At 43.7% G+C, this 19,719-nt stretch overlaps 1 protein-coding gene and 1 long non-coding RNA gene across 2 annotated transcripts; one reads left to right on the forward strand and one right to left on the reverse strand.

The window, feature by feature from the left end:
- Positions 1-1,209: 1,209 nt before the first annotated feature.
- Positions 1,210-14,250, reverse strand: LOC136451254 (aquaporin TIP4-3-like). The gene is given in 5 exon segments (XM_066451972.1): positions 1,210-1,428; positions 1,431-1,457; positions 1,460-1,868; positions 13,801-13,872; positions 14,161-14,250. Coding segments are annotated over 5 exon segments (801 nt in total). The 3' UTR covers positions 1,210-1,225.
- Positions 14,251-14,279: 29 nt separating this feature from the next.
- LOC136553276 (uncharacterized) lies at positions 14,280-14,772 on the forward strand. Its single transcript, XR_010783106.1, has 3 exons — positions 14,280-14,368; positions 14,443-14,568; positions 14,659-14,772. It is a non-coding gene; the product is annotated as an uncharacterized lncRNA (long non-coding RNA).
- The last annotated feature ends 4,947 nt before the right edge of the window (positions 14,773-19,719 follow it).

Below are 19,719 nucleotides of genomic sequence, written 5' to 3' on the forward strand. Positions count from 1 at the left end.
CGTGAACGAGTGAACAGGACCTTCTGGAGCCTCCCACGCTTTCTTCCTTTGTTTCATATTTTATTGGGCCCACACGCTGGGCAAACGTTGCAGCGCTGCAACGTGTATGCAGGTGCAGATGCAGTAACCTGTGGCTGCTCAGTCTGTCACGCCGATGAGATAGCTGGCCTGTTGCCGTATGTGAAGGTGTTCGATTATTTCGGGAAAAAATTTGAATGCTAGACGCGTGATTATTTCGGGACGAGTACCTCTGGATGGATTCCAGAAGCCTCTCAGCCACTCACGCGAACACTCTTTGCCGCAGCTGCACCTGTGCCAGACTGCCAGTGACGTCAGCTGCACCTTTTCAGGGCAGAATGGTAATTTCCCAGCCACAGTAATTTCTTAGATGCACGTTCAAGATTTAAGTGGGCAAAAATACTGTAGCCGACAAAAATACTAGCACGAGTTTTTGAGTGGAAACCAAGCTAAAAAGTGCCCCTAAAATGTGGTCGAGAAGTGTTTCTAAGCCCAGTAACCATATATGCTAAAATATGGCTCAACTACGTGTTAATGTGTCATATTTTTCACATTTTAACTACTCCCTCCATTCTCTTTTATAAGACACAGGTTAACATGGCACGGTCTTCCAAATTACGCTTTGATCATTTATTTATTTTTATTTTATATTATTTATACTTATAAATTTATGATAATTAGATAGTAGAATATTTAATTACAAATCTAACTATATCAAGTTTGTGTTATAATAATTTAAAATTATTAGTTAAATTATTGGTCAAACATTTTAAAGTTTGGATCTCGATATGTGTGTGCCCTTATAAAAAATAATGGAGGTAGTAAAACATATTTGCTCTATGTGTCCATTTTAGCTAGCTAAAACAAAAAAAAAGTGCTCCTGTACCTTGTCTGTAAGACTGTAATTAAGCATGTATTAACGTGTATGCTTGGATTCGCTCAACCATGCAATTACTGGAAGTCTGGAACACACGTAGACCCACACGAAATTTTGCAGTTTCATGAGAAGAAGAAGCCTTCTCAAAGCTCAAACAAAAGAAAAGATGAAGAAAATCAAAGAAGAAACCCAAGCTCGCGTAAGTACACACACAAAAGACTGGACCGGCCGAGACAGCATGCATGCATGCATGCATGTAATAGGTTGGTCTCAATCACAATCAGTCGCCAGCTCAAATCAAATCACCCTCCAATGCATGATGCATGCTGATCATGGGTCGTCCTGGGGCAGCAGCTCGTGCGTGCGAGCGGCCGCCATGAAGCAGCACTCGTACACGAGCACGGCGAGCGGGCCGACCCAGTACACCCAGTGATGCGTCCAGACGCCCGTGGCGACGGCGGGCCCGAAGAACGACCTCGCCGGGTTCATGGACGCGCCGGACAGGACGGCACCGGCGACGGAGTTGGCCCCAGGCCGGTGAGCAGCGGACCGGCGACCGGGGCTTCCGCGGGTCAAGGATGGTGGCGTAGATGACGAGGAGGAGGCTGAAGGTGAAGACGGTCTCCGCCACCACGCCCTGCACGGGGCCCACGCCCTCCGCCAGCGCGTGCACCAGGGTGGCCAGCCCGCCGGTGAGCCACCTGAGCAGGAAGCACGCCGCGGAGGAGCCCAGCATCTGGGCGGCGATGTACAGGGAGGAACAGGAACGGAACAGCTTGATGTGGCCGCCGACGGCCAGCGACAGCGTCACGGCCGGGTTGACGTGGCCGCTGGAGATGTGGAACCCCGCCGTCGCGATCACTGACACCACCAGCGCCACCGCCGTCAGGTCGCCTCCGGCGTTGCCACCCTTCGTCGTCCCTCCTGTATCACACGCATGATGCACGTACGTATGGATTGGACCATCCAGCAACTAATGCACGGCGGTAAACAGGTAATTAAAGCACATGCATGCAGCGGATCCATGAGTTTGCTCTGCACGTGTACAGTTCTTCCGATCGGCGATTGATTTGGTCGAAGTCCGGAGTTTTGCATGTGCATCGTGCGTGCAATTAAGACCCGCTATCTATATTGTGAGGCAAAACACACTTACACCTGGGGTAGTACGTACGATGGCAGTGTGGCACTAGTACATATGGGGGCCAACCGGCCAAGTTCGGGTGTTATCACACCATGTATTTCATTTTCATCTAAAATATGTTTTAGAGCTTGTTAGGATGCACTTGCGCCACATCAATCCACTTCAAATTGAGGCAGATACAAGTGCATCCAAACAAGCTCTTTTGTGGTGAATGTAACCGATCATGTTTGATCCAAGTGCATCCAAACAAGCTCTTTGTGGTGAACGTAACTGTTTATGTTTGATCTAGAATGCAGAGCTATTGGGTATGGTTTTTATGGACTAATATGTCCACAATACGTATGGATAGACCGGATCAAACGTTAGGTCTGGTCAGGTTCAGGTTGAGGCACGGAAAATGGTTGAGGTCGAGTATGACTATTCCTCGGATTCCCGCCCCCCCCCCCCCCCCTTTGGGTCAGGTTTTTTGGGTTGGGCCACGATCCAAAATCATGGCCTAAACTGACATGATGCGCTAGTGGATCGGGCCAGATATTGGATTTTTTTAGTCAGGTCGGGTTGGGTTGGTTGGTTGGGGTGGCCCATGAATATGTCTACTTAGGTAGTTGCTATATTTCACATGAATAAATTTTTTGGCAACAATCTTAATTATATTACACAGTCATTTAGTATATAACTATAATTAAAATGACATCTCACAAGCGACAATTCATAGTTTTTTTTTCTATAGCCAAACAATAACAAAATTGCATATTGCCTAAAAAACAACAAAAATCAAGAACCTATGATATAGGAGAAGTGTGGTTTATAGATTGCCTTTTCACTCAGTTCTGGACGTTCTTAGGAGAGAAAGAGAGAGCACCTCCCGCGAGCTTTGGGGCCTGCAATGATTGGCCCAAAACTTTTGGAACCCACGACACTTTGACTTAGTTAGTACTATAATTGAGATAGGCAAAAAAGAACATGTACATCAAAATTACTGGGGCGTTTTCTTTCATTTACGTTGTGAACTGAAAATTGGACGATTTCAGGGTAGAACTAAGGCTCTATTTAGTAGGGCTCTTTTCTGGCTCCAGCTCCAGCTCAATCCTGCGTAGGAGCCCTGTCAAACGATTTAGTCCGAAGAGTCATTTGGAGCCGGTTTTCAGTAAAAAAAGAGTAGCCGAGGCCGTTTTAGAGGAAGGCTCCTCCAGAACAGCTCCCACTCCTCCGAACGAGCCCTACTAAACAAGGTCTAAACATACCCCGTGCAAATAGTGAATATAAACATATAGGAAAAGTTATAGCTAGTAAGTACAAGAATATATAATGATTTCTTGGAATACGTATAGGTGTATAGCTATCAACAATTTGGAACAAAGTTTTATGCCGCACAAACATATTTATGTACACAGTACTGATGGAAATGGTATTATTAATATTCATAGAAATCCAGACCGGGTCAGAAATGTCATACCATACCTTTCTAAACAGTAGGTTTTGCTTGTTGCTGCTGCAAATATCCCAGTCGGGAAAGCCGTGTACATTCCCGAGCGAAGGTGTGTATTTTTTACATGTATCCTCTCAGTTCTTTTTTACATTTCGTAGTAGATTTGTCATAAATCAAATACTCGTATCTTTAACTATCAACCTTTAAAAAATGATGTCATTTCACGACAAATAAATTATATATATTACGAAAGTATTTGTCATAATTAGTATGCATATTTTTTTTTTTGAAATTGATGATCAAAATTAGAAATGTTTGAGTTACTATAAAACTAATAACATGTAAACAGAGGGAGTACGTACTTGTACATTGTAGTACGTGATAGAGACGTGTTTAATTAGATTCTTTGCGTGTAGGCCTGGCAGATAACGCGGAGGTGTACCTAGATAGCCCACTGTACAAATCCTAGTACGCAGGAAGTAAATAAATAAATGGAATTAAAGGGCGAGACGGATGAAGCTAAACGACAGTCAACGGCTAGTGGTTTGAGCTTCAGTGCTTCACTGTGCCGCTGTTAAAACCTCTGCACTGCTCTTCTTCGCTGAAGAAATAAAGGCCATGGTAATCGCCTATCGGTCATTGGATAGCCGACATCCCCGCCGTACGTACGAGGCAGCGCACTCTGGGTACTTGTCGGCTTCTGGATGGCCGATATGTGCCCTATCGGTCAGCGGATGGCCGAGAGCCTGCGCCGGCAGGAACGAGCCAGCCCACTCCGGGTGCTTGTCGGCGCCTGGAAGTCCGATAGCTGCCCCTACTAGGTTTTCTGTTCTTTTTAATCAAATACTACATTTACAACTAATCATTAAAAAATATTATTTAAAAAAAATCCACAATAAGCTAGCTACTGTAGCTTGTACTAGGTGACTGCACTGAATCCCTCCGCGTGGCTGCGAAACTTGAATGCCTTGCGCAGGATGCAGGTCGATCGCCGGCGCCATCGCCGCCGGCCGGCTGGTCATCGCTACCTCGGGCACTAGCACCTACTGCAGGTTAATTTCATCGCCGTGCATTGTGTGGTGTGATGCTGGCCACGGCAGCAGAAACGACAGTGTCGTCGACACGGGCAGGCAGCAAGAGGCGGCGGCGATACGGCCGGCGGGCGATCGACTTGTGATTGGAGAACACCGTGCATGATCCATCTCGTTGTCGCGAATTAATTAATCAGCAGGTGCAGGCCTTGTACCAATGCAACAAACATTGCCGTATGCCTCTGCAATCTGCAGGCACTACGATCCACGAGGAATTCAGGCCGGATGCACGTAGCCGTACAACGTGCTCTCTGTGTTACTGTTTATGCATGCATCGACGATGTGCGCGTGGCAAATAGCAATGATCAGTCAGGTTTACTTCTGTGTACTAGCAAGCTATTAGTTGGTGTTCCCTCCTTCCTTCTTTAATATCATGACACACCTCTTAGTTCACCTGGTCAAGGAGATTAGCATTCTCGGTCCTATGTTCCTGCACAACATGTTCCCCTTCGAGAGGTTCATGGGAGTCCTAAAGAAATATGTTCACAACCGTGCTCGATCAGAAGGAAGCATCGCCAAGGGCTATGGAACAGAGGAGGTCATTGAGTTTTGTGTTGACTTTATTCCCGACCTTGACCCGATTGGTGTTCCTGAATCGCGACACGAGGAGAGACTAAGTGGAAAGGGGACACTAGGGAAGAAACCATATATTGGTATGCAGGACAATTATTTTAGGCAGCTTTATATACTGGTTGCGAAAAGAATGTCAGGGTGATAAGAGTATTGATGAGCAACTTTATTTGTTGGTTAGGCAGCCATCGTGGCATATCCTCACATACAAAGGGTACGAGATAAATGAGAATACATTTTACACACTAGCCTAAGATAAAAGGAGCACCAACCAAAACAGTGGTCTCCGCATAGATGCCACCGACCCTAATGGAAATAAGCAAACATATTATGACCGCATAGAGGAGATATGGGAATAAAACTATACACCTACTTTTAAGGTACCTTTGTTCAAGTGCCAATGGATAAAGACGACTGGAGGCGGGGTAGCAGTCGACAACCAGTATGGAATGACAACCGTGGACCTCAACAATATTGGGTACAAAGACGAACCGTTCGTCCTTGTCAAGGATGTGAATCAGGTGTTCTATGTCAAGGATATGTCTACAAAACCAAAGAGAGGGAAAAACAACAATAACCCAATCAATGAGCCAAAGCGCCACATAGTTCTTTCAGGGAGAAGAAACATCGTCAGAATTGAAGACAAGTTAGACATATCAGAAGATTATGAAAAGAATGACCGAATTCCACCCTTCACAGTGAACAAAGACCCAAGTATCCAGCTAAATGATAAGGACACTCCATGGTTACGACGCGATCATAACCAAAAGATATATGTTAAGAAGAAGTTCACTACTGTGCCCGCTTGATATATATAGTGATGTATTAGACCTATTATGTAATAATTGTGACTTCAGATTTTTTTGTCGTGTTTTCATATTTTCTATGGTTTAAATGAATTTTCTGCTAGACGGTGGATTTCCCGTGGAGAATGTGTGATGAAAAACCAATTGATGAACGTTAATAAGATGTGAAAACTAATTTCCTGTCGAAAAGCAATAGTTTTAATGATTTTAATTAAGTAGTATATTTTTGCATGGGGCAAATTGTACATATTATTTACACTATATCAAATATTTATACAGTAAAACAAAAGAGTTTAGTTTATAATTTTTTGTTGTGTATAATAATGCAAAATCAAGTCCAAGAATTTTTTTTATAATTTTTTTGGATAATATTTTATTTATTAGGCAATTAATAACTCTCTGCATATTTATATAAAAGAAATATATAAAAAAAGGAAAAAACTTATGGAAATTGGTGAAAGCCAACTGCAGCCCCCCTTTACTCCCGGGTGGATCAACCACCCGGGACTAAAGGTGGAGCTGCAGTTTTCACGGACCGCCAAAATGCCATTTACTCCCGGGTCGTGGCTACACCCAGGACTAAAGCTCAGACCATTAGTTCTGGTTCTAACTATCGCCCGAGACTAAAAAATCTTTAGTCCCAGTTGGTAGCTCCAACCGGGACTAAAGGTCCCCCTTTATAAACCACGCCCTAGTTCTCTTCCTCTCTGTCTCCGTCATGCCGTCGCCTCTCTTCTCCACCAGATTGATCCAGCAGCGCCGCCGCCCCCAGGCGACCACCCTAGCCTCGCCTCGTCACGCGCGCACGCTGTCACCGGCCCCACGCGCACGCGCGCTTCTTCTCCGGCCGGCCAGCGCGCCTTGCTCGTCCTCGCTGGAGCGCGCGCCGTCCTCGTCTTCGGCCCCCACCTCGCTCGTGCTCAGCGGAGCACGCCGAGCCTTCCCCGGGCTGCCTCACCGAAGCTCATCCGAGCCTTCCCCGCGCGCGCTGCCTCACCGGAGCGTGGCCGAGCCTTCCCCGCGCGCGCTGCCTCACCGATGAGATGAATTCTGGTTGTTAAAAAGATGACATGAGAAGCTATAGTTATTATTTTCATGTTGTCCCAGATATGGAGAAAATATCAAAGTCAAGATTTGGATGGTACATCCAGGCTTTTCTCGACGTGCTGCATACCGAACTCATTTGGACCGCTTCCTTCAGTGTTATGCCTGCTATAATCCGTGATACAATGTCCTGACAGTAAGGTTTTGAAAAAAAATCAGCATACATCCCCTCAAAACATAAAGGATATAGAGTTCATGTTGAGATTTTACATACCTTAGGAAGTGACAAGAAATTAAGCCCATGTAATTTTGTCTATTTACTAAGTGTCAATCTTTTTTTCTTCGCTGGACAACCGGAGCACGCCCAAGCCTTCCCCACGCTGCCTCACTGCAGCTAGGTACAAATGGAAACCAAGGAAAGATGTTGTCTGTTCACAAGTTTTGGCTGCTGACATGTTTTGGAAACCAAGAAAAGATTATGCTATTTTCTCTTATATGTGCCTGTCAGTAGCATTTGTGTCATGTTACATTTGTGTCATGTTACGTCAACCAAAATAATGGACATGATTATGCTATTTTTATCTCTTGTATATGTGCCTGTCAGTAGCATGAATCGATCATGAATGAACCGTCAAACAAGGCAACCTAAACGACGCTCAGCGCTGGTGAAACCCCGTCGGATCGGATCGACAAAGCGGTGACTTACGTGATCTTATAATTAATTTTTCCATGAAATGAAAAACTTAGAAAATAGTTAGAAAATTGTAGAAAATCCGTACTAGTTGAACTTGCGGACCGTGTTCATCTCGACTAGCATGTTCTCTGCCGAGCGGTAACGGACGTCAAGGAGGAGCTTTGATTCTACGAGGGAGAGCGACAACGGTCATGGAAGACCGTGTTCCCTTCCTCGTAGAATTGGAGCTCTTCCTTGGCCAAGTACGGTGCCGTCCGGTGGAGAAATACTCGCCGAGATAATCACGTAAGCAAAGTCAACTAGTACGGATGGTTATTTATTGAAACATGTTTTTGAGCTATAATTTGATAGATATTTGATAACTTCAGACCTACAAATGTCATCTACAAATGTTACTATCCTCGGCAATCTAAACACCCGCGAGCTCGCCGATATCGAGCAGGTCACTTAGAATTAATTTTTTCCATGAAATGAAATACTTAGAAATCATGCCTTTTATTTTTTAGAATTAATTTTTCCATGAAATGAAAAACTTAGAAAATAGTTAGAAAATTGTAGAAAATCCGTACTAGTTGAACTTGCGGACCGTGTTCATCTCGGCTAGCATGTTCTCTACCGAGCGGTAACGGACGTCAAGGAGGAGCATTGATTCTACGAGGGAGAGCAGCAACGGTCATGGAAGACCGTGTTCCCTTCCTCGTAGAATCAGAGCTTTTCCTTGGCCAAGTACGGTGCCGTCCGGTGGAGAAATGCTCACCGAGATGATCACGTAAGCAAGGTCAACTAGTACGGATGGTTATTTATTGAAATGTGTTTTATTTTTTATAGATATATCTAGTTGAGTAAAAGCTAGATGGCTGCCCCGAGAGACAACATAGATGAAGAAATGATGAATATTATCAACATCGGCACTCAATTTGTAAATGGTGACCAGTAGGATGTAAATGACGGGAGTCAATACCTGGCTCTTGAAGATAACCAAAAAAATATTGTGCAAGAAAATACTGGCGAGGTATATATATTTATATATATATTTGAATATCTATCATCTATTATGTGTACACATGATATTTATTTATTCTTTTATTATACGTAGCCCTGTGGATCGACGACCACAACGGCGAAAAGCAAAAATATTCAAGGCCCAAAAAAGCCATTGAAGGGGCGCTACATAATATCGAAGTTCAATATCGAGACAGGCGAACCACTTGGTCCACATGTAAGGAAATTCGTGCAACACTATGGGTATCTTATAAGGGACAGACTTCCGATTAGTGCCCATGAATGGAAGCAAAAGATCAACGAGCCTCATGTTAGTTTTGTCTCTGATCTTGATAAGAATTTAATTTGGGATGATATCCTTCAACATTTCACGTTGCAAGTGGATGATTATGATGATATCAACGATGATGAATTGAAGGAGCTAGTTTGAAAGTGGGCTATGAAGAAGATGGCCACACAATTCCAGACTTAGAAGAAATCCCTATACATGAAATGCGTCAAGAAGAACCTAACGCCCAATTTCAGTACTTGGGGCCCGCTCGCGAAGTTGAGGCCCTACTGGAATGATTTTGTATAGTACAAGACATCGAAAGAGGGTGAGGAACAGGTGAGAAGGAACCAAGAGAATGCCCGACAGAAGGTATACCACCATGGCATGGGATCTAGTGGCTACGCGACTGTCATTCCCACAGTGAAAAAAATGGAAGCGGATATTCTTGCCAAGGGTATCACACCAGAATCACTCAATTGGCCCAAATACGCGAAGAATTGGTTTTTCACTTATGGGGAAAGACTGGACCTAGAGACCGGGAAGCTGATTCATGGCCAAAAACTCGAAAGAGCAACACAAAGATTTTCTTATGCTCTACAAGCTAAAGCTATTGGTACATCCAGGCCCAATAGAGAGAAGGATGAACTGACGTATACCATCGGGACTACTGAACACAATGGCCGAACGAAAAGTTTAGGATGGAACATTTCTTGGGAGCATGGTTTCCCTAACGATAGAGATACCTATAGAAGCCGGTAGAGAAGGAAGGATGAGGAAGCAGCGCGGATCAGCAGGTTGGAGGAATATGTTCGTGAGTCACGGAAGGCGTTGCTTCAAGCACAGGAGCGCGAAAAAACATGCAAGCTAGAATGCAAGACAAAATCATAAAGCAAGTGCAAATAGCAATGAGTGCCCAAAGGCAGGCATCAGATCCAGGAATCAACATTAATATTAGCCCCCCTAATCAGTTGAAAAGCAGCTGCGCTTCCACGGAGTTGTCAAATCAAGATGACGTAGTGCTACGTTTCCCTGTGGATGACATCACTGCACCGTTTACATCATGTGAGCTACATATTCCAAAAGAGAATGCCACAATCATGGTGGCTCTTGGTGTTTTTTCTCCTCTAGATCCTACCAAGACACCAAGAATCCATGGGGCAATAATACCATATGGATATGTTAGCGTCTCAGTGGATAGAGTTAACAACGGTTTTAGTAATCTGGCTCTTGACATTCCAGGAGGTGATGGGGAGAAGACTCTAGGAGAAGCAGAGAAGACATTCATACTATGGCGCAAGCGCTACGTCATTATTCCCGGGGTCTCTAGTCCACCGCCGCTTCCTCAATTGCCAGACAATAGGTGCGAACAAAAGTGAACGAAATTTTTTTCACTAATTTTCTATTGACATGCATGATTAAAAATAATAATTTTTTATACCTAATTATTCTTTTTTGTACTCACACAGCAGGGTCTTCGCCAACCTAAGTCTAATTATTCAATATCTAGATCATCATAGTGCTCCGGGCAATCAGGTGGCAACGCCGCCACCGCCGCCACCTCCAAGGAGGTCTCCAACGCCTCCAAGGAGGTCTCCAATGGCTCCAAGAAGGCCTCCAACGGCTTTCCCGCCTTCCTTGATGACTAAGAAGAAGCCAGCTCCTAAGAGGTCCGCTCCGCAAATGAAGCCGTTGGCCCACCAGCCGGTAAAGAAGAAAGCCTCATCTAATCCAGTTATTCCCCAAAAACTTTCTTACGAGAAAAGTGAAAAGGAATTAAATGCTGCAGTACAAAAAGATGTGGATAGTTTTTTCGAAAAAGTGAAAAAGCAACGAGAAGCGAGGGAGAACCCTAAGAAATCGTACTTCTACATACCTCTAGATCTTCTAAGAAAGAAGGTGGACCAGAAAAAGCGGGAATCTTAAAAGACCCTGTCAAAATCGAACTACGACCACTCTCTCACCAAGTCATTTGAGGCGGCACAGAAAAAGACTAGACCAGGGAAAGGTGTTGCACAACTCGGACAACAATCACAATAATTAGTCCCCCCTCTTGTCATTCGTAATGAATATGGTTCGAACTTAGACTTAGTCGTCGATTTTGAGGAGCTGGCTCGGTTTTACGAGAAAACTGGTTTGGACCTTGCCCAAGTGCTCACTGAAGGACCATCTGCTCCGAAAGTGGATCTTTGCAAGAAATTCGAACATGGAAAGAGTCCATACAACTCTGAGACCTTAGGTGAACTAGGTACGCAAATGTACCTACTAAACAAGTGGTACATGGTGGCGTGTGAATGAGAAGAGGCATTTGTTCCTGTCAGAGTTAGAAACCAACATTACTTCCGTGGCGATGATGTTGTATATGTCGAGTTTGTAGAATTACACCAACTATGCCACCTGGACTCTCTCAACAAAAGTCTCATTAGCTGCTATTGTCTATAAGTGTGATTATTTTCTACTATTAAAGTGTATATATATAAAGCAACATGTATATATATAAATTATATATCCTCACACTATATTTTTATATATGCAGATATGAGATGGCAGAACTTAGAAAGAGAAAGGCTAATGATGTTGGTTTCGTTGATCCAAATGTCGTATTCAAACACCCTAACCCCCCGCCTCAATGGAAAGCTAAACTCGAGAAAAATCTCATGAGGTTCTTAGTGAACCAACAAAACAAGGACATACTCTTCCCCTACAACTTCAAGTGAGTGTTAAATAATTAATTTCGATCATATGGACATTTGTTCAATTATTTGCTTACTAGCTAAGCTATCTCCCATATATATATATGTTGACTCTAGCTAATGTCGATCATATTTGTGTATAAAAACATATGCAGCAATCACTGAATATTGATGGTCATCGATATGGCCAATAGTCGGTTGAGCATCTTAGACTCGTTAAGAAAAGAGCAAACAGAGTACCAAGACATGATAGATATTATCCAAGGGTAATTTGGTCTCTCTAGCAACTATATATACCCCGATCTCTTAACTGCAACAATTATTAAAGGCCAAATTAATTTTTTATTTTATTGGGCGTAGTGTTTGGAAAAATTTCATTGAGGAACACCACATGAAACATTGCAAAGCGCCACTGGATGTAATCGCACACAAAGTAAGTACTAGCTATATATATATATATATATATATATATATATATATAAAATTCAATTAACACCATGCATGCTTTCAATTCACCAGATCTTTTTTCTCGTAAAAGTGGGTTCTGAGGCAAGAATAGGGGGAACAACTACTGCAGATACTATGTTTGCGAGTTCATCATGTCGTACGCAAAAAGAACTCATAAAGAGATCCTCAAAGTACGTTATATAAATATATTCATATATTCACAATTTCTTTTGTTGCTCATATATATAAGTAATCACGTGACCAACACACACATATATATATATTAATACTTTTCCTTTAACTTTTATTGAAGACTCTATGGTTGAAGGAAAAAGTCATATGACGTAACCAACTGAAAGTAATTCAAGAGACCATAGCAGGATTTCTTAATGACCAGGTCCTCAACCCCGCCGACGAGTTCTACAATAACGTCAACGAAACATGGAAACCAAACCAGATGGAGTGAATTTGTCATCCCAAGGATATGATAGAATATACAATGCAAGCTTTATTTATAATATATATATTATCTGTACATAAAATAACGTACAATATATGTATATGCATGTAATATATACGTTAGTTTCATACTTTAGTTTGTACAAAATGTTCGAACATTATAAACATGTAGAATACGTATATTAATAGCAGCGTAGAATGCGTATTCGAAAACCAAAACGAATCATCAATTGAAAATAGAAACAAAAAAGAGAAAAAAAAAAGAAACCTTAAGTCCCGGTTGGTAATACCAACCGAGACTAATGGGCCGCCCCACGTGGCCAGGCCAGGAGGCCTCTTTCACTACTGGAAACTCGAATTGTTCTGTGGGTGACGAATTTTTCTGTGCGTTTTTTTGGAACGCACAGAAAAATTGTAATTTTTCTGTGGGTTTCAAAATATCCCGACAGAAAAATACGAAAACCCACAGAATAATTGTATGATTTTTCTGTGCGTGACAATATACACACGGAAAAAAATCAGCACCCACAGAAAAATAAAATTTATTCTGTCGGTTATTTTAAAACGCACAGGAAAAAAGGTACACACGCATGGAAAAAAAACGAAGAAGCCCTAACCCTAACCCGCCGCGGACTCGCCCGCTCGGCTCCTCACGCACGCACACTCCCCTTCTTCTTTCCCGCCGCACCCTCCCCTCCCCTCCCTAGCCGGATCCCGCCCCTCCCCTCCCTCCCCTTCTTCCTCGGCGCGGTACCTTCTTCCCGAGATCCGGCGCTCAACTGTAGTGGTGTGATACTGGGATCCTTGCCAATAAGGTAAAACTCTAATCTTTTGACGCTTTGCAGTGATATAGAGGAGCTGGGAGTTATTTCTCACCAGGTATGCGCCCACCCCTTTGTTCTGCCTTCGACAATTATTGTCTAGTAACAGTTATTTCTCAATCTATCTTGGGTTAGCGTTTCACATTACTTAATTCTCTGTTGTACTGAAATGCTATGTATGTGTAGTCATTTCCATTGTCACAAGACCGTTACTGAACTGTACCTGCATCTATTTTTGTCTACAGATTTTTTTAGACATCTTTCTCATATAAGAAAACTTGCCCATTCTACCATGTTAGCTTTCTGTTATTGCATTCATGTGACAAACCACTCAAGATTACTCAACTTCTCACATGGAATATTATGGGTTCAACTTCTAGAAGAATGTTCTTCTCCTCTATTGTTAGTTCAAACCGTTGTCTCTTTCCATTGAGCAGTACCTTGTGAGTTCTCAGCAGGCACAGCATTCCAGCCATCCCAAGAATCTGATTGCTTAGCATCTGAATTGCCCACTGGTGTTGCAGCCAGATTACCCCAGAATCATTCGCAGCACTAGCATTTTGTTCCCAACTTGAGTTCATTGTTGTGCCATTTTCCCATGAGCTGTCTTTCTGAATGTTTTGCTCTCCAACTTAAGTATTATACAACACCTCAGAATATCTAATTAACCCAATCAAACTAGAATAGACACTGATCCTAAACAAGGCAAGATCTACCAATCCCCAGAAGTCCTCCAGGCATCACCATTGCTTACAGCATCATCTTTTTCAACAATGATTTCTAACGCCAGTCCTTGTTACCAGAATCAGTTGTCTCTTTCCATTGAGCAGTACCTTGTGAGTTCTCAGCAGACACAGCATTCCAGCCATCCCAAGAATCTGATAAGTCATTTCGGACTATGTACGTTATTTCCTCCACCAAATCTTGTTCCCTTCTTCCAAGTCAGTATTTCAATGCTACTTCTATTAATAACAGGTACCTATTGGTATCTCCCAGGACGAGAAACAGGTACCTGCAAGTTTCTGAAAGTTTTAGCAAGGATGTTTTCAATCTGGATTAATAACAGTGCACCTGAAACTTAGGTTGTCTGTCTTTTGAATAAAATGCAACTGCAAGCTGAAAGTCACTCATTGAAGGGGGAGCCTCGCATTTCAGTGTCTGTTCCTCCAACAAGAAGTGATATTCTGCATGCCCGTGATTTGTCGGAGGTATATCTGCTATTATCTAGCTGTTTCAACTGTTTTTGTAGGTTTGCTGTCATTGTTAACTGGTTTAATTTCTGTTTGGCTTCTACAAAGGACGTTGCTATAGCTTATGGATTCAACAATGTGCCAAAATCAAAGCCGAAGTGCATGGCAATAGGAGGAAGGCAACCATTAAACAGGTTCTCAGATAAAATTCGTGCCGAGGTACTTTAGGTATTTGATATGTCTTTTGTGGCATCTTGCTGATATTTGATGTCTTTGTGTTTTTATCTGTTCATCAGTTTTGGCACTTATATCTAGCATGAATCTTTTGATAGCTTTCGGAGTGAAACTCAATCAGCTGTAACTGAAAATCGTAACTTTTGATCATTTAATTTCTTGTGTGGTGCTGTACATTCTTCTGTCAATTAATAAAATGGATTGTAGTTTCAAAAAAATGATTGTACCAAAATGAATTAGAACAAAAGTACAAGATCAATTGGAATGCGCCTTATCTCAATGCTGCTAGACTCCATGCTGTTTACTCTTCTGTTACTTGATTCATTCACTTGCTTACCACATCCACTCAGTGAATTCTATCTATTTGCTCAGTTTTCATTTTCTTGAGGTTTACCTTGTAAAAAAATTATGTTCAGTCTGCAAGAATGCAGTGACCTGCAATCTGTGTTTGTGTTTTGCCTATACTTATCTCTTACTGCCATTTTCTATGCTTGTGTTCTCTTGGCTTAAACCTTTTTTTAGTTCAAAATAAACTCAATTTGGTTGCACTGCAGATAAATGCCGATGGCGTGAAGAGGAACTTTTATCCTGGAGACAAGCTACCCCTGTGGCACGACGAGCTGGAGCCCCATAACTCTTTGCTTGATATTCTTGCTGCTGGGAACCCTGATCCCATGGTGCAGTGAATTTGCCCTCCACTTCCTTTGTGAACTTCACTGGTTGAACAAGAAAAAATAGTTTGGTTTCTTTTTCGATATCCATATTTGTGAATTCATTGTAGTATTCATATTTGTGTATTATTTAAATGAAACCTTGTTGATCATGCACAGAAATTACTGTATGGAAAATATATATTTTAATATGTTGTTGCGACTGTTTTAAAATAATTTTTTTGTGTGTTTAACTCTTTTTTCCTGTGAGGCTGGCTACACAGAATTTTTTTAATCTGGGCGAAATGAATTTTTCTGTGAGTTTACCAAGACCGACAGAAAAAACATGTGTTTTTTTGTGCGTTTATTTCTTTTTTCTGTGTGGATTAACACACAGAAAAATTCGTTTTAATCTGGGCGAACACAATTTTTCTATGCGTGTGAGACCCATAGAAAAATTGTTTCTGACGGTGAACCCACAGAAAAATTTGATTTTTGTGTCATTATATTTCTGTGGGTATTTTTCTGACGGTATTCGTATTTTTCTGTGTGTTTTCGCACACACAGAAAAAGCGAGATTCCAGTAGTGTTTAGTCCCGGTTGGTCTTATCAACCGGGACTAAAGGTGACCGGGACTAAATGAGGGGCTCTTTAGTCCCGGATTCGTGCTCCCGGTTAGGACACCGGAACTGAAGGAGTTTACCAACCAGGTGTAAAGCCTGTTTCTGTATCAGTGACCACGCCCTGCACGGGGCCCACGCCCTCCGCCAGCGCGTGCACCGGGGTGGCCAGCTCGCCGGTGAGCCACCTGATCAGGAAGCACGCCGCGGAGGAGCCCAGCATCTGGGCGGCGATGTACATGGAGGAACAAGGGAGGAACAGGAACGGAACAACGTGATGTGGCCGCCGACGGCCAGCGACAGCGTAACGGCCGGGTTGACGTGGCCGCCGGAGATGTGGAACTCCGCCGTCGCGATCACTGACACCACCAGCGCCACCGCCGTCAGGTCGCCTCCGGCGTTGCCACCCTTCGTCGTCCCTCCTGTATCACACGCATGATGCACGTACGTATGGATTGGACCATCCAGCAACTAATGCACGGCGGCAAACAGGTAATTAAAGCACATGCATGCATGCATGCAGCGGATCCATGAGTTGCTCTGCACGTGTACAGTTCTTCCGATCGGCGATTGATTTGGTCGACGTCGGTAGTTTTGCATGTGCATCATGCATGCAATTAAAACCGGCGATCCAATCTCAGACAAAACACACTTATACCTGGGGTAGTACGATGGCAGTGCGGCACTAGTACATATGGGGGCCAACCGGCCAAGTTTGGGTGCTATCACATCCACGTGTTTCATCTAAATATGTTTTTAGAGCTTGTTTGGATGCACTTGAACAACGTCAATCCAACGTCAATCCACTTTAAATTGAGGTAGTGTCAGGTATCGATATTAAGGATATCTAAAGCAAGGAAGTTAGTGTCCACGCTGACTTCTCCGGATGGCTCGAGACGTATTAAAAGGTCTCGTCCGATCCCAAAGCAAGGCTCGGCTAGCTGCACGTACGGTAAATAAATGAAAATTACACCTCGATCGCTTAATATAATTCGACGCTGTGACTAAGAGTAACTTGTGCAGCAGGTACGCACGCCGCCAGCATGTGGCGCAACAGTAACACGCTACCTACTTAATTAGCCCGGCCGACCGGTTTTACCTTTTGCAAACTAGTGTCAAGCACACATCTCTTTTCCATCAGTTTCCATGCATTGCATTGTTTGGAACCGACCCGGCCGGGCAACCCAGATCCGTATGTATCGTTGAGTTGCATTGGGTATATAGAGGAACAAACACTTTTGCCTTTTGGGGGTCACGCCATGTTGGTCTCTGATCCAGTCCACTATAGTCGCTACTGTCAACAGTGGGTCGCTACTACAGAATCAATTTGTAGCAACAGGCCCTTTTTTTGTAGGGGTGGCTCCATCAACAGCCGCCCCTACAGTAGTCGTGCCCGGGACCCGCTGGGCCAGCCGCCCCTACAAATCGAACAGTAGGGGCGGAATTTGTAGGGGCGGCTGGTGAATGAGCCGCCCCTACAAAGCCCTAGTACAAAGGCCCGTCGCCCCCCTTCTTCCTCCTCGGGCAAGTTACTGTAGCCCGAGAGAGGAAGGAAGGGGGCCTTGGGCACCTCCTAAAAATTGCTCTTTCAAAGGGGGAGGTTTTGATCTCATTTCCTTTGTGGAGAGGTCGTAGAAGGTAAAAAAAATGCTATTTCAAACATTTTTTTGGAAGTTTTAATGGTTGGTTAGTGAGTAATTAGGGTTTTGCTTTTCTCTCTCTCTATGGTGCTTGAGCCATTTATGAAGCAAATTAGACCAAAGTATTGAAGGTTCTAGGGTAAATTAGTTAGTGGAATAAGATTACACCCTTATTTAGTAGGTCTTGCTTGATTTCAGTGGTTTATTAGTTAGTTTAATGGATGTGCCATGTAGATCTAGACCTAGAGCTAGGGTTTGATTTTTTTATTATTAATTACATTTTTCAATGAAGGATAGTGTGTAAAATATTAATTGTTGCTAATTATTGTCTTTGAAATTGTTTGTTATTGTAACAAAGATATTAAATTAGAGAACTACATATCTATATTTTTAGTTAGGTCATTAATTGTTCTCTAGAATGGTTTTTCAGGAAACTACTAGTTATATATCTATGAACATTTAGTAGGGCTCTTTTCTGGCTCCAGCTCCAGCTCAATCCTGCGGAGGAGCCCTGTCAAACATTTTAGTACGAAGAGTCATTTGGAGCCGGTTTTCAGTAAAAAAAGAGTAGTCGGAGCCGTTTTAGAGGAAGGCTCCTTCAGAATAGCTCCCGCTCCTCCGAACAAGGTCTAAACATACCCCGTGCAAATAGTGGATATAAACATATAGGAAAAGTTATAGCTAGCAAGTACAAGAAGATATAATGATTTCATGGAATACATATAGTCGTATAGGCGTATAGCTATCAACAATTTGGAACAAAGCTTTGTGCCGCACAAACATATTTATGTAAATGGTATTATTAATATTCATAGAAATCCAGACCGGGTCAGAAATGTCAGACCATACCTTTCTGAACAGTGGGTTTTGCTGGTAGCTGCTGCATATATCCTAGTCGGGAAAGCCGTGTACATTCCCAAGCGGAGGTGTGTAGTTTTTACATGTATCCTCTCAGTTCCTTTTTACATTTCGTAGTAGATTAGTCATAAATCAAATACTAGTATCTTTAGCTATCAACCTTTAAAAAATGATGTCATTTCACGACAAATAAATTATATATATTATGAAAGTATTTCTCATAATTAGTATGCATATTTTTTTTTAAATTGATGATCAAAATTAGAAATGTTTGAGTTACTATAAAACTAATAGCATGTAAACAGAGGGAGTACGTACTTGTACCTTGTAGTACGTGGTAGAGACGTGTTTAATTAGATGCTTTGAGTGTAGGCCCGGCAGGTAACGCGGAGGTGTACCTAGGGTGCCCCACTGTACAAATCCTAGTACGCAGTGAGTAAATAAATAAATGGAATTAAAGGGCGAGATGGATGGAGCTAAACAACAGTCAACGGCCAGTGGTTTGAGCTTCGGATTTTCACTGCTATGCTCTTCTTCACTGTCGTGTAGTACGGAGTAAGCGAGAGTGATTGCTTGCATGCATCCATGTGCTGCAGCTGCAGCCTGCACCGCGTGCGGATTGGCCTATGGGCCTCGGGTAGCTGACACCCGACAGACGCGGCCGATACGTACGAGCCAGCCCACTCCGGGCACTTATCGGCTCCTGGAAGGCCGATAGGTATACCTATCGGTCGGCGGCCAGCCGATATGCCTATCGGCCAGCGGATAGCCGACATACCCCGCCAATACGTACGAGCCAGCGGGGGCGGGTGGCGGCGGAGCCCGCGCGCCTGAGCGTGTCGTCGGCGGTGCCCGGGATCGGGGTGGAGGTGCCGCTGCCGCCCATGCAGCAGAAGCAGGCCGCCGGCAGCTGCACTGCCGGCTCCGGTTCCCTCCCTCGCCCGCCGCCGTCTACCACTGCCTGGCGGCGCTGCACCGGCTGGAGGGCGACGTGCACGCGCTGGCCGTGGCGCGGGGCGTGCTGTTCACGGCGTCCGACAGCGGTCGCGTCCGCGCGTGGGTGGCGCCCGGTTGCTTCAACCGCGGCTACCTCGACGTCGGCCGCGGCCGCGTCCCGGCGCTGGCGGCCTGCGGGGGCACGCTCGTCACGTCCCACGCCCGCGACCA

The sequence above is a fragment of the Miscanthus floridulus genome, chromosome 5, assembly GCF_019320115.1.
Source record: "Miscanthus floridulus cultivar M001 chromosome 5, ASM1932011v1, whole genome shotgun sequence".
Classification (NCBI taxonomy): domain Eukaryota; kingdom Viridiplantae; phylum Streptophyta; class Magnoliopsida; order Poales; family Poaceae; genus Miscanthus; species Miscanthus floridulus.